The 26,175-nt window shown below is 39.1% G+C and overlaps 1 protein-coding gene across 1 annotated transcript; it reads left to right on the top strand.

The window, feature by feature from the left end:
- Nucleotides 1-78: 78 nt before the first annotated feature.
- On the top strand, nucleotides 79-24,820 carry LOC127419390 (patatin-like phospholipase domain-containing protein 7). Its single transcript, XM_051660736.1, has 36 exons — nucleotides 79-176; nucleotides 841-884; nucleotides 1,314-1,388; nucleotides 1,488-1,572; nucleotides 6,995-7,077; nucleotides 7,184-7,272; nucleotides 7,361-7,501; nucleotides 7,601-7,760; nucleotides 8,265-8,345; nucleotides 8,461-8,589; nucleotides 11,005-11,085; nucleotides 11,230-11,401; nucleotides 11,650-11,736; nucleotides 12,161-12,222; nucleotides 12,859-13,014; nucleotides 13,126-13,203; nucleotides 13,309-13,514; nucleotides 13,700-13,831; nucleotides 13,991-14,114; nucleotides 14,431-14,544; nucleotides 14,800-14,875; nucleotides 14,950-15,099; nucleotides 15,198-15,261; nucleotides 16,767-16,935; nucleotides 17,682-17,864; nucleotides 18,181-18,299; nucleotides 20,097-20,253; nucleotides 20,352-20,468; nucleotides 20,554-20,623; nucleotides 20,703-20,819; nucleotides 20,910-21,058; nucleotides 21,691-21,843; nucleotides 21,917-22,030; nucleotides 22,214-22,298; nucleotides 23,663-23,796; nucleotides 23,890-24,820. Exons 2-36 carry the CDS (start codon nucleotides 843-845, stop codon nucleotides 23,953-23,955), a joined length of 4,020 nt encoding a protein of 1,339 aa, XP_051516696.1. The 5' UTR covers nucleotides 79-176; nucleotides 841-842; the 3' UTR covers nucleotides 23,956-24,820.
- Nucleotides 24,821-26,175: the final 1,355 nt, after the last annotated feature.

Here is a 26,175-nt window from a genome sequence, read left to right as displayed (position 1 = left end):
AGCAGCGGATACACTGACTGTGTGCTAAATGGCATTCTACAATACTACTCTTACTATTTTTTTCCATATTAAATATAGCAGAAACAGTAAGAGTAGTATGGGTAGTGTGATGGAATCCCACGAAGACTCTAAAGGACATTGAGAGGGACAAAAACAGAGTTTGGATACGCCGTTCAGTAGGTGTTTTCTATTTTTCATTTATTTATTTATATTATTTGCATGTAGGATCTCCACGTCTCCGGTCATACATATTTATTACAATCTTGTGAGGAACAGTGACTGACCACGTAGTGTATCTAATTACAAGTGGCTTGTGTGTAAACAACGGCACTGTGTTTACTTCTAACCCAGATAAGCACATCCCTCCCGCAGCAGTCCGTTCTAAACAAATAAATCAGTAACATCTCATGCATTTTTGTTCTGTGCAAATTCAAACGGTTTTAATTTTGTTAGAAAAATTCCACCTTCGCCCTGCGCGTTTGACTTTACCCTGTAAGAGGGACTCATAAATAACAGGGTGTCAGATTGCAGTGAGGGAAGGCATATTGTGTTCCCTGAATCAGGTTGTTGCAGGTTTTTGGCAGACTCCCTCCCTCTGCCATCTTCTTTCTAGTTTGTAAAATATTATCATCTTAATCAGTGTGAAAATAGTTTACACAAAGATTTCAACCAAGAAAGAATCAGATCACATTGATTTAGAGCTATCATGTGCAGTGTGAGCTCTCTTCTGTATGAGCTTTTGTACAAAAATGGGTAACCCAAGGAAATAAGCATAATGTAAACAATTATATTTGTATTTTATTTCAAATGTGTTGATTTACATGTTATCCTTTATGTTAGATATGGAAGACAAAGAACAAGAGGATACGTGCAGTATATACCCGGTAAGACATATCAAAATGAAGCCCTTGCCCTCAAATTAAATAAAAAGGAAATAAAATGTATTGGCTAATAGTATCTGTGAATTGATAAAGCCACTCTTGTTATCTTAGCATTGATCAGATGTTTTCCAACTAAAGTGACTTCCAGTACACTAATTAAAGAGACAATCCCATTAAAGTAAACTGGACTTTGTCCAAAACCATGTGCCTTGTGTGACTTACACAATAAAACAATGATTGAGCAGGACTGTGATCAGAGTAACTCTACAGTTCCTGGGTGACCCTCACCTGGGACTAAACGGGCAACCTAGCAGTTTAGGTCCTGTTAGGCTTAATTAAGTCCATCTACATTTGGGTTGTAGTTGCTCAGGCTCTCATTTTCCTGTATAGTAGTTGTTAATTGTCATTTTGATATATTGTTTTATGTTCTAGATTGTTCTGCCATCTGGAAGTGAGATTAAGGCTCGTGTGCAACATTTCATAGAGGACCAGTTACAGAGCACCATGGTATACAACCACACCATATGTTAGTGAATCTATGTGTTAGTATTCTTTGAATGGGAGACAAACTTACTCATGTGCTTTTATTCTTGTTTTTTTATTCAGTGGACTGGTGTGCTAATTGGAGCTGCTGTTGCAATTTCACTCATCAGTATTGTTGTCTTTTTTCTGCACAGAAGATACAAAGCCAGTGAGTATGCCAGACTTCTGTATGTAATCGTGGATTTTCACAGCCGGAGTGACTATTTGCATTAGGTGTAAATAGCACCTGCCACACAGCATGGCTATTTGCACTCCAATTGTCTGATGGAAACACAGAAATTAAAGACAAACAGCATCCCCAAGTGTCGCTGCAATGGCGTAGTGTGATAAGAGATTGTGAATTTGTTTTTAATTTTTTTATCATTCGGACGACCCGGGTTCGATTCCCCTTTTTGTCCCGCTTTTCCCCATCTTGTTTCCTGTTTCCACTCCTAATGTTTTCTTTAATACTACTTATAATAATAATAAATACAATTAATATAAAGGTTGATTTCCTCGCAGTGATTTGGTCACGGTGAATGTCAAGTTGAGAGACAGGTTTGTTACGGGTAAAATTAACCATGGTTTTACTGTAGTAATGTTCTAGTAACCATGTTTTTTGGCAGAAGCCATCATTTTAATGCAATTAACCATGGTGTTACTACAGTTATAAGGTGGTAATATAGTAACCATGTTTGTAAGGTAAGGTTAGGGTTAGGTTTAGGGGTAGGGGTTGGTGTACGATAGGCCTATTCAACTGGCACCCGCGGGCCAAATCCGGCCCATTGGATATTTTCAGTGGCCCGCATAAGGTTGTCAGTTGTCTGAGGGGTCTGTTCACAACGAATGTGTTTTGTGTCTGTTCGTGCTGTTTTTCAGTTGTTTTCCTATGTAAATTTGCACTAGACAGATGTCAGGCCATGTCTCGATGTTTTTACTGTTTCTCAAGCAGGAGCGCTGCGTTTTTTAGACACTTTCAGAGGTTGAGCTACAAAAAATCCATCATTTTGACAGAATGGGAAGATTAAAGGACTAAAATCATGTACGGCTGATAAGCGTGAGTTCGGAGAAACGGAAAAGTTTTATTCATTATTTGTTCAAGAAAACAAAAGTTTAAATCAATGGCTGAACAAACTTCACTATTATTGTTCAATAAAAGGTTTAGGATCAGTCTGATTTACTTTCTTTGTTATGGACCAATTTTAAAAGCAATTTTCTCACATGCTAAACAAAATGACAGCTATAAACACAGTTGTTTTATTTATATAATTAACAAATATTTTAGGCCTACTGTAACACAGTATCTGAAGCTTTTCTTTAACAAAATATTCTTGCTGAGAGTCACGTGACTCCACGCAAGGTTCGGACGTGTGACCCGCGAGCTCTGCGCTCTTTGCTAGTTTTAATACTTTTCATGTCATAAACCTATGAGATTTGATACACCCTGATCCTTAGCTGTTCTAGGAAGACAATATGTCAAAGAATTCAAAATCCTCGGGCTCTGGAGACATTAAAAGACACTTATGTGCTCAAGCTTATGTGCTCCCCCCGGAGGCTGCGGACCAGGGAGTCAATTTGGACGAAGAAGTGAAGGAGATTCGGCGTGAATTGTTGAACATGTCAGCAATGCTGATGAAGGTTGTTGCTGACTAGGAGGATCTTGCTGTAATACGTCGATCGATCACTGCCATGGAAATGAAATTCACTGATATGGTTACAAGAGTGGGGGATGTTGAGAAACGGATTGATTATCTGGAGTCATCAGAGAGGGAACTAGCTGCTGATCCGCTAGCAACCAAAGTGGATTTGGAGCGTCTCTGGGAAAAGTTGAATGACTTGGAGAATCATAACTGGTGAAATAACGTCCGAATTGTTGGAATTCCTGAAGACGAAGGAGGTCAAGAAATGGTGAAATTTCTGGATGGGCTCTTTCCAAGTCTGCTTGACATAACAGGCCATAAGCTGGAAATCGAGTGAGCTCACAGGTTTCCGGCACGGAGATCCACGGAGGGAGAGAGGCCCCGATCAATTCTGGCCGAATTTCTGAGACCATCCGATAAAGATCTCGTGTTACACGAGGCGAGGATTAAAGAAAGGCTTTCTTGGAAGAACCACAGCATTTTCTTGTTCCCAGACTTTGTGAATTAGACGAGAGAAACATGATCGATTCAAGGAATGCAAGAAACTCTTACATCAATGGAAGGTCGCTTTTGCTCTGATGTTCCCGGCCAAATTGAAAATAGATGCTAAGGATGGCCGCACAACATTTACATGCCCACAGCAAGCATTTGCCTTCATAAAGTCAGTGGACTGAGTAAGTCATTTGGTGACACTCACGTTGCAGCCAAGTGAGCCTGACTCACTGAACATTCACTTGACCGTCCGAGGAAACTGAGCACCTTTTTTGTTTCTTTTTGTGCTGGTTCCGCCTAGCGGCTGGAGTTTGTTTGTGTAGCAGCACTCCTTCGGGACAGTGTTGTGGATGAATCTGCATGTTCCATGTGCTTATGCCTACTATTGGTTGGAGTTTGTTTTATGGAGTATTTCTTGCAGGACACTGGAGTGATTGGGTCATTTGTTGCACTCATGTAGCAGTTGAATGGGCCAGCTTACTGAACATTCATTTGACTGTCTGAGGAAACTGAACGGCCTTTTTTTTTTGTTTTGTTTTTTTGTTTTTGTGCTGGTTCCGCTAGAGGCTGGAGTTTGTTTTGTGGAGGAACACACCTTCGGGGCAGTTATGTGGATGAATCTACCCGTTCTTTGTGTTTATCCCGCCTATTGGCTGGAGTTTGTTTTATAGATTATCTTCTGTTGTGTAATTCTGTTTTACAAAATTTGTATAGACACACCGGTCTTGAGCAATCCAATGGCAAATTTGTTGCGGGGGCTCTCGTAGGCGTACATGGACTGTTTGAGTTTGGAGGGATTGACGCCAGTTGGCGCTTTTTCTTTTTTCTGTTTGTTTGGTTCGGGGGGGAGTTTGGGGTTTGATTGTTGCACTAATGTGGAATGTGGTCTTTATAATTTTATTTTTGACACACAATCTATTTTTTCTAATATGTCAAAATGTCAAATGTTAGTATGAGTGGATTGTCTCGCTCCATGTGGAATATGAATGGGTTGGGGCACCCCATAAGGAAAGTTATTTCTCTTCTTAAACGTAAGAAATATGATTTGGGAAGATATAGGTTGGACATGTTTTCTTTATTGTTAGCTCAATTAAGAGCAGGGGTGTCATTACATTGATAAGTAAGCATCTACAATTCAGATGTCTCAAACAGATTAAAGATAAATTAGGAAGAGTCATTATTGTTTTAGCAGAAATGCAGGGGCAAAGTTTGATTTTGGCTAATATTTACGCATCTAACTCTGATGATCAGGGCTTTTTTACAGATCTTGAAGGGATGTTGCAAGCCGCTGGCACCCCTCATGATATAATATTGGGAGGAGACTTTAATCTATTGATGGACTCAGTCCTTGATCATAGTGAAGCAAAAGTGTGTAAGCCCCCAAGAGCAACATTTACGCTTCACAGGATGTGTAAAAATCTTGGTCTTACAGATATTTGGAGACTTTTGAACCCATCCGGTAGGGACTATATATTTTTTTCATCAGTCTATAAGATTTATTCTAGAATAGATTTTTTTTAAATTATATCTAAGTCCCTCATTTCATCTGTTGTTGATTGCTCAATTGGAAACCTTTTAGTCTCAGATCACGCCCTGGTGAGTTCAGAGGTGTTGCCACATACGGAGAAAAAGAAATCATATAGTTGGCGCTTTAATGTATCCCTTTTGCAAAATCCTGATTTCCAACAAATGTTAAAGGCTGAAATCAATGTTTATATGGAGACCAACTGGTCCTCAGTATCCTCTGCGGGTGTGGCTTGGGAGGCACTTAAGGTGGTTCTTAGAGGTTGGATCATACAGTATGCCTCATTCATCAAAAAATCCAAAGAACAAGAACTCGTGGAATTGGAAGGAAATATTAAAAGTGCCGAGGCAGAGCTGAAGTGCCGAATATCGTCTGATGGCCTCAGAGAATTGACCTGATTGAAATATTGAACAGGAAGTTCTTGCCCCTATTTCGCAGAGCCTTTCTATTAAACTAATCGGAGAAGTTAAGTAACACCCTGTTATCTCGCATTTGCACTCAGTATGGACAGAAGTGTCCAGAGTGTTTAATTCGGACATTTATTTAAATGTTGCCTCTAGCATATGGCTGAACCCCAAATTATGTATTAATAAGTCCCTTTTCTGCTGGTCAGAGTGGATTGAGAGGGGGGTTACTACACTCGGTGAACTATATGAGAGTGGAGTGTTGAGATCCTTTGAAAATTTGGTTCAACATTTTGGGATTCCCAGATCTCAGTTCTATAGGTATTTACAGCTGCGTCATCTGCTCTGTACTTTTTTTGGGAGTAGTTTACACCCCCTAAAGCGGCAGATATGCTGGAAGAGGTGATTACTCCTTTTGGAAAAGGTCATGAGGCATCAGTGTATTACTCCCTGCTAATTCAGAGTCTGGGGGACGGAGCTTTAACTTCTATCAAGAGATTATGGGAGAAAGATTTAAACTTGGTATTGGAGGAGGGAGTGTGGGCTAGGATTCTAAAAAACATCAAGTCTGCATCTAGAGATGCAAGGGTGCGCCTTATGCAATTCAAGATTTTACATAGATTCTATTGGACACCCTCTAGATTGTATAGGCTTAGTCTGAAAGACACACCCACCTGCTGGCAATGCCAGTCAGAAGATGGAGACACAACCCATGTTTTTTGGTGGTGTGTTAAGATCCAAGAATTTTGGTTGAAGGTTCAGAGTTTTATATGTGACGTATTGGGCACTCAAATGTAATTTTGCCCCAGACTCTGTATTTTGGGCGATGGGGCGGTCATCAATATGGGGATAAACACATTAAAAATTGGTTTCTGACCAGTGTGATGATTGGTAGGCAGGTTAATTTATGGGGATGGAAGTCGGATGGATTGCCCTCATTTCCGGAGTGGTGTGTGGAGATGGGGAGGGTGGCCGCTTTCAAGGAGGTGTCAAGTAGAAGGCTGGGTTTTGGGATTTGTTTGATAGAAAATGGGGCAATTATTTAGCATTTTTGGGGGTCTTTTGAGGAGGGTCTGTGGAGAGAGAAGGTTAGTTTTAATTATGTATGATTATTATATATTTTTTTTATTTTTATTTTTTTTGGTGTGTGTGTATTCTTATATGTGACCACAGGGGTGTTCGCTGGGGGTCAAGGTGGGGTTGGTGATAGGGGAGGGGAAGGGGTAATAGTGGGGGTTAAATGTTAAATGTTGATTCAATGTATATATGTTGTGTTTTTCTTTGTTATATATCTTCAAATCAATAAAAAATGTTAATTGAAAAAAAAAATATATATATATATATATATATATATATATATATATATATATATATTCTTGCTTGGCCCGCATGCCCCAAAGTCGTTGTTTTTTTTTTCATTTGGCCCTCTCATCGATGAAGTTGAATAGCCTTGTTTTAGGGTGTTTGTGGGACTCTAAAAAAACTCAATAAACAATGTTTCCTCAACATTTTTGTATATGGACTCTCCAGGAGAAGAGCAAAATGAGGGCCCTAAATATCGTTTCCGAAAAAGAGACAAAGTCATGTTTTATGGCAGGAAGATTATGAGGAAGGTATGTGAACTTCAGTATTTTCCTCCTTGACTGTTAATCTTTCCACAGCGTTGGTTAATATCATGTTTATATGACGATTATGTTTTGCGTATTTGTGATTATTCAGGTACAGACCTTGTCCTCACCAGCCACTTCAGGTCCAGTATCTCAGAAACGAACCCGAAAAAGAACAAAAGTCCTGTCAATAGCTAGCAAGTGTGTTATAAGTCACAAATGAACAGCAACTATCCAAAAACACATCATAACATGCATCATGCTGATGTCCTATCTGTCTTTTGATCAGAATCTTACGTTTTCGGAGGGAGCCACCGACCCTGGAGCCAAAAGAGCCTCCCCCTTCACTTCTGGAAGCAGATCTAACTGAATTTGACATGCAGAATTCTCACCTGCCCTCTGAGGTCTTGTATATGCTGAAAAATGTGAGGTTGGTGCTTTACATGAGTAAACGTACATGAGGTTGATTCCCAGATCTTCCACTGCTGTTCAGCATCTTATTGTTTTGACTTCTTGTGTGGTTCTCCAGAGTTCTAGGTCATTTTGAGAATTCTCTGTTCTTGGAACTGTGTCGACACATGGAGTTTGTTCAACTGCAGCAGGGGGAAGGATTATTCCGCCCAGGAGACATCGATGACAGCATCTTTGTGGTTCAGGATGGGCGTCTTGATCTGTGTATCCATGAACATGTAAGAGCTTAACCGTCTTGGAATAGGGTGAATTATGGTAATCACTGTAGAACAACAAATTAGATACATTGATCAGTGTTTACTTGTCTCAGATTATCCTAATTCACCATAGTCAAAGGGTAATTTAGAGGAATAGTTCACCCAAAAAGGAAAATTTTGTTGTCATTTTCTCACCCTTATGACATTCCAAACCCATTTGACTTTTTTCTTCTGTGGAACATAAAAGGGGAAGTTGTAATGGACTGACATCCTTAGTCACCATTCACTTTCATTGTTTGGAGAAGATGCAATGAAAATGAATAGTGGCTGATTCAAATATTGTGCTTCTCTCTTTGTGTTCCATGGAAGAAAGAAAGTAATTTGGGTTTGGAACAACATGAGGCTGAGAAAATGATGACAGCATTTTCACTTTTAAAATGTCCTACTGAAAACAGTATCAATTTCAGCATGTTATAAACATGTATACATTTATGACAAAGTGTATTTTTCTTTTCCCTGGCTCAGGATGGAAAAGAGGTGGTAGTGAAACACGTTTTGCCTGGAGACAGTGTTCACAGTCTTCTCAGCATCCTTGATGTCATCACTGTAATATCCATCTGGCCTAATTCTTTCTTATTCTTACATGCAAATGATCTATTCTGTACTGTTTTTATACTCACCGAGTCTTAAATTATGTCTCTTATTTAAATCTCTACTACAGGGTCATCCAGCCCCATATAAAACGGTGTCAGCTAGGGCAGCAGCTCCGACCACTGTTCTCCGCCTCCCAGCACAGGCTTTCCAATCCATCTTTGAGAAATACCCAGAGACACTGGTCCGGGTTATTCAGGTATAAAGCTAACACTTGTCTAGAAGTAAATATTAAAGTCGGATCAGAATATAATATCTCCTCAGAATTATGCTTCATTGAACCTTAAATGGAAATGAAAATTTGTACATTTGTTTTCATATTTTTATCATATGCAAATAATGTCAAACATTGCTACTGGTGCATCACGAACTGCAACAAGTTTTTTTAACCCATAAACGCATACCTCAGGTTTTTATTGACCCGGACCTCATTCAACCCCCTGTATCTCATCCATTTTTGGGATTTGTGCCCACACCTTTTTAGTATTCCTCAATCTTTCTCTTAAAAATAGACTAACACACACAAAAAAAATAAAAATGTTAAAATTGCAGAACAAAATCTTTTATAATGGCTTAAGTACCAAAAGTGTATAGGGTTATTAAAGACCCTATGTACAGTGCATCCGGAAAGTATTCACAGCGCTTCACTTTTTCCACATTTTGTTATGTTACAGCCTTATTCCAAAATGGATTAAATTCATTATTTTCCTCAAAATTCTACAAACAATACCCCATAAGGACAACATGAAAGAAGTTTGTTTGAAGTCTTTGCAAATGTATTAAAAATAAAAAAAGGAAAAAAAAATCACATGTACATAAGTATTCACAGCCTTTGCTCAATACTTTGTTGAAGCACCATTGGCACCAATTACAGCCTCAAGTCTTTTTGAGTATGATGCTACAAGCTTGGCACACCTATTTTTGGGCAGTTTCTCCCAATCTTCTTTGCAGGACCTCAAGCTCCATCGAGTTGGATGGGGAGCGTCGGTGCACAGCCATTTTCAGATCTCTCCAGAGACGTTCAATCGGGTTCAAGTCTGGGCTCTGGCTGGGCCACCCAAGGACATTCACAGAGTTGTCCCGTAGCCACTCCTTTGTTATCTTGGCTGTGTGCTTAGGGTCGTTGTCCTGTTGGAAGATGAACCTTCGCCCCAGTCTGAGGTCCAGAGCGCTCTGGAGCAGGTTTTCATCAAGGATGTCTCTGTATATTGCTGTATTCATCTTTCCCTCGATCCTGACTAGTCTCCCAGTTCCTGCTGCTGAAAAACATCCCCACAGCATGATGCTGCCACCACCATGCTTCACTGTAGGGATGGTATTGGCCAGATGATGAGCGGTGCCTGGTTTCCTCCAGACATGATGCTTGCCATTCAGGTCAAAGAGTTCAATCTTTGTTTCTCATGGTCCGAGAGTTTTGGCAAAATCCAGGTGGTCTGTCATGTGCCTTTTACTGAGGAGTGGCTTCCGTCTGGCCACTCTACCATACAGGCCTGATTGGTGGAGTGCTGCAGAGATGGTTGTTCTTCTGGAAGGTTCTCCTCTCTCCACGGAGAAACGCTGGAGCTCTGTCAGAGTGACCATCGGGTTCTTGGTCACCTCCCTAAAGGCCCTTCTCCCCCGATTGCTCAGTTTGGCCGGGCGGCCAGCTCTAGGAAGAGTCCTGGTGGTTCCAAACTTCTTCCATTTATGGATGATGGAGGCCACTGTGCTCATTGGGACCTTCAATGCTGCAGACATTTTTCTGTACCCTTCCCCAGATCTGTGCCTCGATACAATCCTGTCTCGGAGGTCTACAGACAATTCCTTGGGCTTCATGGCTTGTGCTCTGACATGCACTGTTAACTGTGGAACCTTATATAGACAAGTGTGTGCCTTTCCAAATCATGTCCAATCAACTGAATTTACCACAGGTGGACTCCAATCAAGTTGTAGAAACATCTCAAGGATGATCAGTGGAAACAGGATGCACCTGAGCTCAATTTTGAGTGTCATGGCAAAGGCTGCGAATACTTATGTATGTGATTTATTTTTTTTTGCTTCGTTTTTTATTTTTAATACATTTGCAAAGATTTCAAACAAACTTCTTTCACGTTGTCATTATGGAGTATTGTTTGTAGAACTTTGAGGAAAATAATTAATTGAATCCATTTTGGAATAAGGCTGTAACATAACATAATGTGGAAAAAGTGAAGCGCTGTGAATACTTTCCGGATGCACTATATTTAATAGTGTCGTTTTTTTTTTTTTTTTTTTTTTTTGTACTTCCATAGATTATATTTTTATTATTTTTATATCTATACAAGTTTACTATCACAGGATACCTATTTATTTGTTTATTACAAGAGAAATGAGTACTATATTCATACAAATGACTACTATATCACCTTGATTTTCTGTGCAACAGTGGTGAAATATCAGGACCTACACAATATTAGGCAGGTGGTTTTAATGTTGTGGCTGATGTGCAGAGTCTCTAAAGACCGGAATATGTAAGAGTGTTTGGTGAAATTCCCATGCATTTAAGGGTTAATGACATCTTTAAACCTGGAAAAGTTACAAGATTTTAGTCCCTTTTAACTAATTAGTGATCTCATATATTTCTCATTATTTTCAGATTATCATGGTGCGTCTTCAGAGAGTTACTTTTCTTGCCCTTCACAACTATCTCGGCCTGACCACAGAACTTTTCAATCCGGTCAGACACTTGTATCAAGATGTACCCTTTTAAATATAAATGTATAAATAATATAAAAATATTATATTTACATTAACATTTGTATGTCATGGTATTTGTTGAATAGCATTGTATTAACCAGATACATATTGTCACATCATGTAGGAAAGTCAAGCTGTTCCTCTGGCGTCAGTGGTCGGTGTTGTAGGAGAAGCCAGTCCTGGCAAAGGATTGCGTAGACACTCTCAGACAGTTGAGGAATTGACTGACAAAGTCCCTCAAAAGCCCTCAGACCATTCTAGTGACACAAGTCAGATGCACAAAATCACAGGAGAGGGTATGGTTGTGCTCATTTCTATAGAGTGAAATACAAATATGTGTTATAACTCCTTAGTACAACAGTGCTCCTTTAATATTGTTTATAAATATTGATGCATATTTTTTTGTGGTGACTTTGTATGATTGTCACTGTTTTCCAGTGTAATTTTCTTTTATAGACTAATTTCTTCATGGATTTACTTACCAAGCGTAATCACACAAAATTATGAAAGAACATTTTGGTCGTTGTTGTTCTTTTGTTTTCAGATGGTGCGAAGCCTAATGCAACAGAAAGTCCCGCTGCTTTATTCAGGAAGTCTCTTTCTCTGTCGACCCCTTTAGACAGTGCACGTGGTAAAGCCTCACCATGCACCTTTAGATGTTCAATTTACCTTAAATTATGTGTGAATTAGGGATGCTAATATATAGGCTACATTTGGTCAATTGTGATAGCCAATAATAATTTTTTTTTTATGGATGATAACCGATAGAAAATTAGTTATCAAACCTTTTATTGTATAGCAGAACATATAAATAATGGTTTAGTAATTTGAAAGCTGATATAGAATAAGAGTGTACTGTTTAAAATAAAACAAAAATTAATTAGCAGTGATATTATCTGTTTCCAATATTGGCCTAATTAGACCTGTATGATAATAATAAAAAAAACCACTAATATTGGTTCATACTGATATGTTCTCTTTTATATCGTGCACCCCTAGTTTAAAAACATACATAAAGTACATTTTGAGGGTGGTAATGTTTGCTTATATTACAGCTGGGTCTTCTGACCATAATATGAAAGAAGATGTCCCTACAAGTCCTGTTGTCATTCATAAGGTATCTTGGCCTCATTCTATAATAAAATCAAACAAGAGGCCATAAACTGTCCTATGTCTCTTTTTGCTTAAAGGGATAGTTCACCCAAAAATGAAAATTCTCTCATCATTTACTCACCCTTATACCATCCCAGATGTGTATGAATTTATTTTTCTGCAGAACACAAACGAAGATTTTTAGAAGAATATCTCTGTTGGTCCTTACAATGCAAGTGAATGATAACCACAACTTTGAAGCTCCAAAACATATGGGTGAGAAACAGACAAATATTTAAGTCCTTTTTTACTTTCAATCTCTACTTTCACATTTTGAAAGTGAAAGTGGAGATTGAAAGTAAAAAAGGACTTAAATATTGGTCTGTTTCTCACCAACATCTATCATATCATTTCTGAAGATATGGATTTAACCACTGGAGTCTTATGGATTACTTTTATGTGGCCTTTTTGGAGCTTCAAAATGTGGTCATCATTCACTTGCATTGTAAGGACCAACAGAAATATTCTTCTAAAAATCTTTGTTTGTGTTCTGCAGAAGAAAGAAAGTCATACACATCTGGGATGGCATGAGGGTGAGTTACTTATGAGAATTTTCATTTTTGGGTGAACTATCCCTTTAAATCTGTTGTTCCATCTCAAGTCTATTCGGAAGAAGTCAGTGACGATGCAGCATTCTCCCTCAGCTGTGTTCCACTACTCAGACGCTGGGGGTCACTCTAGCCACATCCACCACTCTAAAGTGAATGTCATTTTCCAAGCTGCCAAAAAGGACTTTCTCAAGATTATTCAGCTTCAGGTCAGGGCACAATAGTAATGTATATTGTTCTGAAGTGATTTTTAATCAAATTCGAATATTTGGAAAATTGTCATGTATATTTATGTAATAACGCCTTTATTTGTGCTTCAGGATCCCAGTCTTCTAGAAGATAGAGTAACTCTGAGGCAAGTTAAGGCGGGATCTGTGGTAGCAAGCGAGGGAGACCAGGTAGAAAAACACATATCTTTTTGATTCTCTCTATTCTCCAATGAGTGTATCTACCAATTTCAGGTAGCAGAGTGAATACATGCCCTCTCTCTGTGTCTGTGACAGGATGTGAGCATGCAGTTTGTGATCTCGGGAACTCTTCATGTGTACCAGAAACTAATTGACAGAGAAGATGAGACGTGTCTGTTTGTGACTCACCCTGGAGAGATAGTGGGTCATCTGGCCGTTCTCACAGGAGAGCCGCTCATCTTCACTGTGCGTGCCCACAGAGACTGCTGCTTCCTTTCCATCTCCAAAACACACTTCTATGAGTATGTCATGTGCACTTCATTTTACTTCAGCAAATAAAAATAACTTTATATAACTTGTTTACTTTTCAATTAATCCAAGCCTTACATGGTGAGCTTCTCTGTGCTAGTACATGAACCAACATTATTATTACCAACAGTGTTACCATTACAGTGTGTGTATGCTCTGTGTGTAACTTTTATACCAGGATCATGCGTGTTGAGCCTCGGGTGGTGTTAAATGTAGCTCACACGGTGGTACGGAGGGTCTCCTCCTTTGTCCGACAGATTGACTTTGCCCTGGACTGGATGGCAGTGGAGGCCGGCCGTGCTGTCTACAGGTAAGCATACTATCTCTTTCTTATTTTCTCTTGCAGTTCCAGGTCAATATCTAATATGTCTGTTGTCACTGCTCTGCTTACTGATGTTGGAATAACTAAAGAGTGTTCCTATCTCATCTTACATGTAACACTAGCATTTTTCTATTCTATCTGTCTCAGACAAGGAGATAAATCAGACAGCACTTTCATTGTTCTGAGTGGCCGCCTGCGCTCTGTTATCATGAAAGATGATGGGAAAAAAGAGCTTGCTGGAGAGTATGGGCGAGGAGACCTCATCGGTGTGGTAAGTGATGATAATGACCACAATGTTTTGTGAATTATTGACTACTGAGAGACAAAATTATTGGATGAATTACTGGCTGCAGAGCGCATGAAACCCTCAAATTAATCAATTTCAGTGATTTTGAAAACAGGACATTTCTGATTACTTTTGTAATATAAACAATATTGGTACTGTGTTAGATCACCACTTGATGTCTAGTGTAAATCCTGGATCCCTAAGCAAAACCATTTTAGAGCCACTGCTTTAAACAAATGCAGCTGCTGCAGTTCCAATTTTGGTGTTGTGTTTTTTGAAGCATGTATTTGTTCTTTGATAGGTGGAAGCTTTGACTCATATGAATAGAGCTACTACAGTTCACGCAGTCCGAGACTCTGAATTGGCCAAACTGCCTGAGGGAGCTCTCAACTCCATTAAGAGGAAATATCCACAGGTAAGGCCACGTTAAAAACACCTCAATCCATTAACAGGGGTTTTCAAACTGGGACCAACATTTTTAACTGTAAGAAATCAAAACAAATTTGCATATAGTGTCATATATTAAGTAAAACCATATTTATTATATTCATCTCTCCTTTCTTTCAACATACATAATGTCAAGGGGGTCCCTCGAAAGGGATCATCATATTTGGGGGTCATATTTGGGGGTCATTGCATGTAAATAAACCAATGCCCTGCTCTTTCATAGGTTGTGACTCGTCTGATCCATCTTCTTGGGCAGAAAATCTTGGGAAACATGCAACAGGTTAATGGTCCACTCTCAGGTAGGTATGGTAAATTTTTGTGTTTGTGTTTTTGTATTCTCTCTAAAGTCTTAGCATCTTTATTGTCTCCACAGTTCGCAGTTTAGGGTTTAATACCCCAACCAGTAAGTGGGTTGCAGGTAACCCAGCCTCCAACCTGTCTACTGTTGCCATTCTGCCAGTGTCTGAAGAGGTGCCTTTGACTGCCTTTACCCTAGAGTTACAGCATGCTGTTAGTGCTATTGGTCAGCATAAGTTCCTCTTTCCTTATTTTGTCTTCAGCTCCAAATTTAAACAGATTTTAAGCTGACACTCTGAACTAACTCCTCTATGTATGAAACAGGTCCCACTTTGCTTCTAACCAGCGACATCATTAGACAACACCTGGGTGTCGCAGCCTTGGACAGGTGAGAGTAAAACCTAATTTGCATACTTGAGGCGCAGTCACACATACCTTCGCAGGGCAAAATACATTCTTATTGGGAATTGGCACGATAATGAATTTCGTGTGGATTTCAAGTTTGGTGAACTTCGACAGGCGAATTCACTGTGTTTACCAATAGGAAGTTTCTTGGTTTGGCAGTGACCATGTAAATACATCAGCATTGGTACACCCTACCATGTCATAAAATTGCATCTTTATTCCTCTGATTCCCTCATCACGTAACATTTGCATCTTCATGAAGGCATTAACATCAAACTAAATTCATTAGCATACATTTATTAACAATCAACTTTTAGGCTAATACATTTAAAAACTGACCAATCGTGTGAGTTGGAGTTGAACTCTTTGTTTGATCAGTTGTAGACGGGGGCAGATTTGGAAGGCTGTTTGAAAACAATGTTTATTCTTGCAGTTCAGTTCGGTTGCGCTAGTGGCACAGAAATAATACCCTTCAGCTTTAATAGTCAGAATAGTGCTCAATAAGCATGGGTTTTTCAATGACCGATTCTTAAACATTGATTTTGGTTTATGCCAATCTTTAAGGTTTGGTTACATCCTTCACAAGCTCGGTTACCATCCACATATTTTTATGTGCTTTTTGGAATATCGCATAAAAACTGATGGAAACACCAAGATGCAAAAAACGTATACTCTCACTTGAGGTGGAAACATTTTTTATTCGATAAGACGAAATGTGCATAAACTATAATGGAAACACATTTACCGAATAAATTCCTATTGAATACAAGATGCGCATCAAAAAAAGTAATGTGACTGAATATCTCGTTCATAACTGGACTAACCAGCGGACCAATCATCACATCTAAAATGTTGCTCTTGTCATCCTGTAATAACGTTGTCTAGAAAATCCAAACCACGCATAGAGTTTGTAAAGCAAATAAGCAGAATACAAACTTAAACTGTGCCGAAGACCAGGTTTATTGACACATTTGAGAAATATATTATAGACCCACATGGCAAAAATATAAGGAAGGAGGAACACACACACATAGTGCTCCCAGAACTGTGACGTGCTGTCGATCTCCGACATAAGTTCTTCTAGAGTGTTTTGTATGCGTGCTCTAAACCACAAGCATTTTATTAATAAAAGAGTCACAGTGGCTACAATTTCTCTGTTCGTGACGATTTTGTTCTTTTGAACACGTGAAGTGCGCTTTATTCACACATTGTTTTTTTCAATTATTATGGTTTTTTGCATAAATTAAATTCACAACTTGGATGGAAACAACTACAGATGCACACTTTTAAAATCCTTTGGCATGCTGTTTTTAATGTACTATAATTTGTGACACACTATTTCTAGTCTTGCATACTATACTAGCACAAATAATATGTAAATTGGGAAAACATAATTTTTTTTCCATTGACATTAGTCAGCCATGGCTTTTTTTTTCTTTCTTTCTATAAAGCACTTTTCGTTTGAACACTTGCATACCTTCTTTACAGTGTTCACGAGTACCGTTTGTCCAGTTGGCTTGGCCAACAAGAGGACATCCACCGAATTGTCCTGTATCAATCAGACAGTTCTCTGACTCCTTGGACTCAACGCTGCATCAGACAGGCTGACTACATCATCATAGTGGGTCTGGGGGAACAAGAGCCCACCGTGGGAGAGGTGAAATGAGAGCAACTGACTTCACTTGCACTAAATTACGTCAAATAGACTAAATTAATTTAATTGTTTGGACTGTTGCTTCACTGCAGAGCTTTAGGGAGAATTGTTGCAAATGGTTTGTGCTGCTTACTGCATTAACAATTTTTTTAATTTGTTTTTATTTTATCCCCTTTTCTGGAATGCCCAATTCCCACTACTTACTAGGTCCTCGTGGTGGCACGATTACTCACCTCAATCCAGGTGGCGGAGGACAAGTCTCAGTTGGCTCCGCTTCTTAGACAGTCAGTCCGCGCATCTTTATCACGTGGCTCGCTGTGCATGACACCGCGGAGACTCACAGCATGTGGAGGCTCATGCTACTCTCCGCGATCCATGCACAACTTACCACACGCCCCCATTGAGAACGAGAACCACTTAATCGTGACCACGAGGAGGTTACCCCATGTGACTCTACCCTCCCTAGCAACCAGGCCAATTTGGTTGCTTAGGAGACCTGGCTGGAGTCACTCAGCACACCCTGGATTCAAACTCACAACTCCAGGGGTGGTAGTCAGTGTCAATACTCACTGAGCTACCCAGGCCCCTACTGCATTAACATTAACTGAAGCTGCTTACTGTAATTTCTCGAAGGTCAGATTGCAGACACGTTAGTTTGAGCATTAAATGAAGCTTTTATAGCAGTCATTTGGACTCTTTTTGGAACAGCTAAGCTGAACTCTCTTGGCCTCTTCTGTTTGTGGTTTTAGTTGGAGCGTATGCTTGAGAGCAGTGCAGTGAGAGCTCAGAAGCAGCTGGTTCTGTTGCACCGTGAGGACGGGCCGCCACCCACAGGAACAGCTGAATGGCTCAACATGCGCAGCTGGATCTCCAGACATTTGCACCTGTCATGCCCTCACAGGGTCTTCTCAAGGAGGAGTCTACCCAAACTGGTATCAATGCTAACATTCGAATGTCAGTGCTAATATCAAGGAAGAAGCCTAAATTCATGCATATTTGGAGTTCTTTTTTCAAATCTATGGAAACAGTACAAAGGACAATGCCCCTGGGGCAATTTGAGTTGCTTTACTAAACAGTACAGTGGTGGTGGTTCATAGCCTGCTCCTTCTGGGTTTTGAACCAGCAACCTAATGGTTACTAACCCAGATCTTTAGCCACTCTTAAAAAAGCTTCAAATGACTGGGACCTGCACTGAAAGCAGCTGTGTTATGTAATCTTTCTTCCTTTTCTACTTTTCCCTCCTGTCAGAGAGAGATGTATCACCGGGTATTTGAGAAACCTCCTGACCGTCATTCTGACTTCTCACGCCTGGCTCGGATCCTGACAGGCAACGCAATCGCTTTGGTGTTGGGAGGTGGAGGGGCAAGGTATTACTCTGTCTTCCCCTTCATCTCCAATAATTCTGTTCCACCTCCATCTACATGGCCTGCTGCCAACAACATATCTCACATCAATAAAACTAGTAAAAGCATGTTGATGTTAGTGGAATGTTGACTGATTTTGCTCTTATTTCTCCAGTCTTTAGAATCTTTCTGCAACATTTAGAAGTATGAACCACTGAAGTCTTGTGATTGTGTGTTACTAATCCTAATATAGTCATTTCTAACTCACTAGTGATGTTTTCGGGATTTATATTCTCAGCATGTCTGTTTGGTGTCTCTTGATGATAGCGACTCTTTGTCTACTCTTTGTCCCTGCCTGCTATCAGTTATAATCTGCGGATCAATAAAGGTAGGTTATTGTTTGCATATGATGTAAAGTGTGTAATTTCTGTGCCACTAGTGGCACCAAATGTAACTGCAAGAATAGTGATTGTTTCCAAACAGGTTTTCAAACTCTCCTACAACTGTCCTGCCCCCATCTGCCATTGTTTAAATAAAACAGGCAGCCCCAAATCATGATGCTCCCTCCACCTTACTTCACAGTTGGACTGATGTTTTCATGTTGGTATGCAGTGCCCTTTGTACGCCATATGTATTGCTGCGTGTTCTCCCAAACAATTCAACCTTAGATTCATCAGTCCACAAAACATTTTCCCAGTAGTATTGTGGAGTATCAAGTTGGTCTTTGGCAAACTTCAGGTGCTGCAATGTTTTTGTTTGAAAGCAGCGGCTTCCTTTGTGGTGTCCTGCCATGTCCAGTCATCTTTGCTGGATGGCCACTTCTAGGGAGATTAACCACAGTACTAAATCATCTCCATTTATAGACAATTTGTCTAACTGTGGACAGATGAATATCTAAGCGATAGCTTGAGATAACTTTTTAACCCTTTCCAGCTTTATGCAAAGCAACAATTCTTGAATGTAGGTCTTCTGAGATTTCTTTTTTGTGAGGCATGGTCCACATCAGCAGATGCTTCTTGTGAATAGCAAACTCAAAATTTGTAGTGTTTTTTTATCAAGTCAATGTAGCTCCAACCCACACTTTCAATCTTGTTTCATTAATTGGATGCATGTTTGCCAACTCCTGACTCTAATAAGCTTTTGTTGACGTCATTAGCCTAGGGGTTCACTTATTTTTTCAACAACACTGAATGTTTAATGGGATGTGTTCAAAAAAGACATGAAAATGTATAATTGTTTGTGTGTTGTTAGCTTAAGCACATTGTGTTTTGTCTATAATTGTGACTTTGATGAAGATGAGATCACATTTTCTGACCAATTAATGCAGAAAACCAGCTAATTCCAAAGGGTTCACATACTTTTTCTTGCCACTGTACATGTTTCACTTGGGAGACATTATCAGGAACCATGGAATTAGTTTTCACTGTAATGCAGACGATACTTAACTTTATATTTTTTCGAAACTCGACAAAATTTCACAATTCTCCAAGTTAGCAGAGTGAATCAACTACATCAAAGATTGGATGGCTAGAAATTTCCTTCTATTCAATTCCGACAAAACAGAGGTACTAATTATGGACCAAAAACCTCTAAAAATAAGCCACTAAAATATAATTTGACTCTTACAACATCTCTGGACATTAAACTGGGATAAGGGGAAAGTACTAATATTAATAAAAGTTCACATTTCAACTTTAAAATGCTTTTAAAAAAAATGCACGAGTAACACTGTAGACACTCTCGAAGCACACTATACCATCTATCAGTGCAGTCTTTGCTTTATTCTCAGTGTCTCTGTTTCCTCTTGTTCACATCCCACAGAGGATGCTCTCAGGTGGGCATCATTCGGGCACTGAGTGAAGCAGGCATCCCTGTGGATCTGATTGGTGGCACTTCCATCGGTTCCCTGATAGGGGCTCTCTATGCTGAAGAGCGAAGCGCGAGTCGTCTGACAGTCAGGGCACGCCAGTGGGCCATGGTGAGACCTTTAAGTAATGAAAACTAACATTCATAAATGTAGAGCTACCATCAAATGTATTGATTGCAAATTATTATCTCTTTCTGTATGCACAACAGGACTTTGGATCTATTTTTAAGAAAATGACAGACTTGACCTACCCAGTGACATCCATGTTTACTGGAGCATCATTTAACTCCAGTATCAGTGGCATCTTCAAGGACAAACAGATTGAGGTTCGGTGGCACTTCACGATACAAGCTAAACTTGTCATATTTATAAATAGGTCTAATCCTTATGTCTTTCTGCATTTTATGATAGGATCTTTGGATCCCATATTTCAACATCACCACAGACATAACCGCCTCTTCCATGAGAGTGCACACTGATGGTTAGCTCTGTCACTTTATCTCTAAATACTCCATCACTTGTGAATGATTTTAATACTTTATGTAAACTCTGTCTGTTAGGCTCTCTGTGGAGGTATGTTCGTGCTAGTATGTCTCTTTCTGGGTACCTTCCTCCTCTATGTGACCCTAAAGATGGACACTTACTCATGGATGGCGGATACATCAATAATCTACCCGGTTAAGTGTCCTCTTGTATCTATAGATGCTAATGATCAAATTACTGTTCCAATGGCAATATTAATTGTCTCTTGTATTCTCTATTTAAAGCTGACATAGCTTGCTCGATGGGTGCCAAGTTGGTGATTGCCATAGATGTTGGCAGTCAAGATGAAACTGATCTTACCAACTACGGAGACTCTTTGTCTGGATGGTGGCTGCTATGGAAACGCTTGAACCCTCTGACAGAGAGAGTAAAGGTTAGAGAAATGGGGATGACTTTATTTATTTATTTGTTTAATTGTACAGGGACAATTCACAATAAATGCATTGTTAAAGTATTGGCTAAAAGCTACTTTTCAACTGTTGTCCCTTGGTGGAGGAGAAATGGGGATGACTGAATATGGGACTAATGCATGGTTATTGAAATATATTTACTTTCAGATTTTCCACTTTCAATATTTAAATATATTTATATTAAAAAATATTAAAATATTTACATTTAAATATATACGTTTTTAATGATTGTTTGTTGAGCACCATGGAAATAAAATAATACCAGAACACACAATACCAGAACACACAATAGAAGAGATGATGCAGACAAAAGTGTTTACACTGATGATTATCATGTAAACTCAAAGCTGCTCTGCTAGTACATGCTTTGACGCATCGAGCTGAGGCATTTATGTGGGCAACATGAGTTTAAATCCAGCTTGCAACATTTGCTAATGCCCTTCCGGACTCTTCTCCTTTGCATTTCCTGTCCGCTCTGTACCATCCTCTTTGTAAGAGAGGCAGAAAGCCCAAAGATGTATATTTAACAAAAACAAAAAAAAATGGAAATGTTGAAATGGTTGAAATTGTATTTTTTTTACTTCATATCATCTAGGTGTTGAACATGGCAGAGATTCAGACCCGTCTGGCCTACGTGTGCTCTGTGCGTCAGCTGGAGTTGGTAAAAGACAGCGACTACTGCGAGTACCTGCGACCACCCATAGATCGCTATGGCACACTTGATTTTGGCAAATTTGATGAGATTGCTGTAAGTGTCATCCTCATAGAAACCTCGGTTTTATTGGATGTGACTATAGCAGGGCCTTTCTGTGTTAATGCAGGACGTTGGCTACCGACATGGAAAGACTGTGTTTGATGTGTGGTGCCGGAGTGGAGTGAGGGAGAAGATGCTCAAAGATCAACATCAAGAGGAATTCTACAAAACCAAAACCAATGTGAGTGGACTAGAACTGCACCATGTCTCTCAATATAAGCCTGTACATAATTTAGCTTGGCTTGTCAAACCACATCATGTGGTTGTTTTCTTCTACATGAATTTATATATCAGTGTCATAGCATAACTTTTCAAATTTTTTCAGTGTACCAAAGGCCCGATTCCCTTATTATCTGTCTTCCAGGTGGTGACCTGTCCCAATGCTTCTTTCACTGACCTGGCTGAAATAGTGTCCAGAATAGAACCAGTGAAGCAGGCCCTTGTGGATGGTGAGGAATTGTATTTATCCTTCATCCACATTCAGATACATTTATTTATGCTCTTCATTCAATTATTTTCTCCATGCCCTTTCTCTCACCTCTGTACTAGGGATGTGCCAGGGTGGTCGACTAAATGACTAGTCGTCTAACAACTGACTAGTCGATTAGTGAGGTCGACTGCTAACATTAATATTTTTAGTGGTGGTGGTTTTAATGTGAGATGCAGTTCTCAAATTAATTGAGACGCAACTTCTTAGAGAGCGTTTTTGCTTGATGATAATGTGCTGTGCTCAACCGTGAATAACAGTCAGCACAGTAAAACCCTTTGCAAGAAGTTTTGAATCTTAAATGCTTCAGGTTTAATCTTTTTATGCGCTGTTGTTACAGCAAACGCCACATCAACAACACATTTCAATACGGTCTCTTTTGAAAGTTAAATTCTCTGCTGTGAGTAAATTCCCATACTTGTGAGGTGCTGTGGAGAGATTAAGTCAGCTGATTCTGTCTTATACTACTTAAATAAATAGTTGTAGTAAAAAAGGTTTGAACTGCTTGATGTCATGAACTAGATATGTACCCACAATTTTATCTTGCAGCTCTGCACTTTTGAATGTGCAGCGAGGATCGCCCAGAAGCACTCCGGTTACATTGAAGCATGTCATTCTGCGTTTAGGATTTATTTATTGAATATCCATTAGTCACAATGTTGAAGTGCTGCACTTAGCATCCGTATATCCCTCTGAAAGGCATCTAATCAGGGTCACGTGAACATAACGGAGCCAAATTATACATCATTATGCTTAACATAGGCTAGTCGACTAGTCATTCAAACAACCGACAGACTATTCGATTATGAATATTTATAGTTTTGCACATCCCTACTCTGTACTTTATTTTGCATGGTGTGGTGTAGTGGTTAAAGCTCGGGGCCTACAATCAAAAGGTTACCTGTTTGATTCCCTCAGAGCCCTTGAGCAAGACACTTAAAGGGATAGTTCACCCTAAAATTAATATTCATCCTTTTCAATCATTTACTCACTGTCATGTTGTTTCAAACCCGTATGACTTTCTCTATGGAACACAAAAGGAGATGTAAGTCTGAATGTTAGCCTCCGTCACCATTCACTTTCATCGTATGGAAAAAAAGATGCAATGAAATTGAATGGTGACTAATGCTAACATTCTACCTAACACCTTTTCTTTTTTTTTTTTTATGGAAGAAAGTGAGTCCGAATTTTCATTTTTGGGTGAAATATCTCTTTTACCCCAGGTTACTCCAGGAGGATTGTCCTTCTTATTAGTGGACTGTAAGTCACTTTGGATAAAAGTGTCTTCTGAAATGACTAATTACTTTCTAACATTGACACAATCAGAGGAGTCAGAGTACCAGACAGACTATGATGAGGATGCAGTGCTGTCAGACTTCGATCTGTCCAACCCGAACAGTGAACACAGCGAGCATACTGAAGAAGAGGAGGAGGATGAGACAGCAGATACGGCTGATACAGTAAGATGACAGGAGAGAAGACAAAAACATTCTTTTATGTTTTAGTATGGCTCCAGTCCTTTGAATACTTAATGATTCTCAAATTCCAAACAGGAGGAAGAAATGGAGATCAGGCACAGGAGGCATCAAGCACACAACCACACCAGCCACCTCACCTGACCTCAGATACCTCGTCCAAAATATTTAGATGTTTTTTGAGTTGGCCCATGTGAGGGGATTTTAACAAGTTACGTTCAATACTGGAATTCTCTTGCTTAAGTTTTTAAAAAACTAACAGAAAATTAGAAAGGGACTCTTAACAGAAAAGGGGAGAGTATTGTGGTGCATCATCTTAATTTATTCTACAAAGAGTGATAAACAAGTCTGAGATTGTGGTCTTACTACATGTTGAGCCATAGAGAAGCCGGTACATTCACATGTTCGTCCTCAACACTGGATTATATCTCTGAGTTCAGTAATATTGATGATAACAAAGTGCTTTTACTTTTGATATTACATAAGGTCAACAATTGAAACTGTCAATGCAATTTTAACAGTTTCACTGTGTGAAAAGAGAAGCTGTTTTTGTGTCTGTAGCATCTTAATGGTTAACTGTGAAGAAGATGCGAATAAGCTGTGATGTAAGAAGGCTGTATTTTTTATGTTTTGTTGTTAAAAAGTTGTCTAATCCATTTATAACCTAATGACAGTAGTACCATGGGTAAATTAAAGATTGAATGAATTACCAGTCTCCTGCACTGTCTTTTTATATTTGACCAATTAAAAGTTAATAGTTGTGTGAATCCTTGGTTCATTGTTTAATACTGGATCTCTGGATATATGTTTGGGTGATTTAAGCTTCAAAGTGAGGCACTATCCACCACCATTGTATTGAGGAGATGGTCCGTTATTCAATAAAACATCTCCTTTTGTGTTCCGCATAAGAAAGAAAGTCATACGGGTTTGGAATCCATGAGGATGAGTAAATTATGACAGAATTTTCATTATTGTGTGAACTATTCCTTTAAATGTGTTTAGCAAAATGTATTATGTATATTTTTTAGCAGACTGTATTAAAGGCATAATTTTATACTTAAATATTTTTGATTTACAGTAGTTGCAAGTAGCAATGACCTGGGTCAAACATGATTATAACATACCTCACAGCTGTCCTTGAAAAGGACAGACTTTTTGCCTTTCCAATAACAGAAAGCATGCAGTAAAGTCAGTATGCTCTAGAGCTGTCTGTTGTTGTAGACAGTCTTATCATTTCTAGATTACCAGTCTTTGCATGTTCAGATATAATATGGTGTCAGTAATGAGGTTGTCTTTAGACATTTCAGTGGGAGAGCAGAAGAGGCTGTATATTCTTCGTAAAAACTTGCCTAAATGACCTGAAGTGTCTAAAGATGGAGGATATTATAGATACATGAGATATCTGGACATGAAGTGTTTGCCTTATAAACAATAAATAGCTGTGGAAACAAATCAACTATGGGGCTGTCATGTACAAAATTCAGAACCACATAGAACAAATCAGGCAACAACAAAGAAATATTCAGGACCTTGGACAAGGCCTTAATATAGAACAAAGTCTGATTTCAATTTAGCGTTAGGGAATAATTTATTAAAAATAATTCCATAACTAAATAGATTAGATAGGTTTTCACTAAAACCATCAGGAGTTTAGAGCACATAAGGTCCAAGTCAATATTTTGATCATTTGATCATGTCTGAAGCCAAGTTCTGAATTTTGTGTATGATTGGGGATTTAACCAACCATCAACAAAACAGTTGTCAAGTCTAACAACATTTAGAAGAAACGTCCATTTTCCAGTCCCACTGGTCCTAAAACTGATACATTTTCTCCTTCTCTTTTACGTATTAGCCACTCAATGTATAGACCATGCTGGTGGGTGTCTCAGAGGGCCACGTACCATGATGTTGTCTCTTAAGAGGATGGGATAGGTATGGGTTATTAAATATAAAGAGGAACAAGTCTTTTCTTCTTAATGTTTTTGGATGGCATGACTGACTGGTTCTTTATTGGTCTGACTTTCTGAAATTTCTCTCCTGGCTGATTCTTCAGCTTTGATTTTTGAGCTGATTAATATTAAGGAGTCTCTCCTTTGTCCCTTACACCTCCAGCTAAATTCTGGATTAACCAGCTGCTTGTGGCATGACTACAGACAATGGGAAGAGATGCTGAATAAGATTCAGGTTTTTTTGTCTTGTTTTGCATGGACTGGAACAGGATAGCAAAGGTATGGTTTTTATGAAGTTGTACCATGGTGGAAAAGTACAGCAGTCTTTGTAGTGGTTTATATACCCACAGAGAAAAAGAGAAAGACAGAAGCATGTAAAGAGTTCACCCAAAAATGACAACTGTATTATCATTTA

The sequence above is a fragment of the Myxocyprinus asiaticus genome, chromosome 3, assembly GCF_019703515.2.
Source record: "Myxocyprinus asiaticus isolate MX2 ecotype Aquarium Trade chromosome 3, UBuf_Myxa_2, whole genome shotgun sequence".
Taxonomy (NCBI): domain Eukaryota; kingdom Metazoa; phylum Chordata; class Actinopteri; order Cypriniformes; family Catostomidae; genus Myxocyprinus; species Myxocyprinus asiaticus.
The sequence above is the reverse complement of the archived record's forward strand: the minus strand, read 5'-3'. Positions and strand labels throughout refer to the sequence as shown.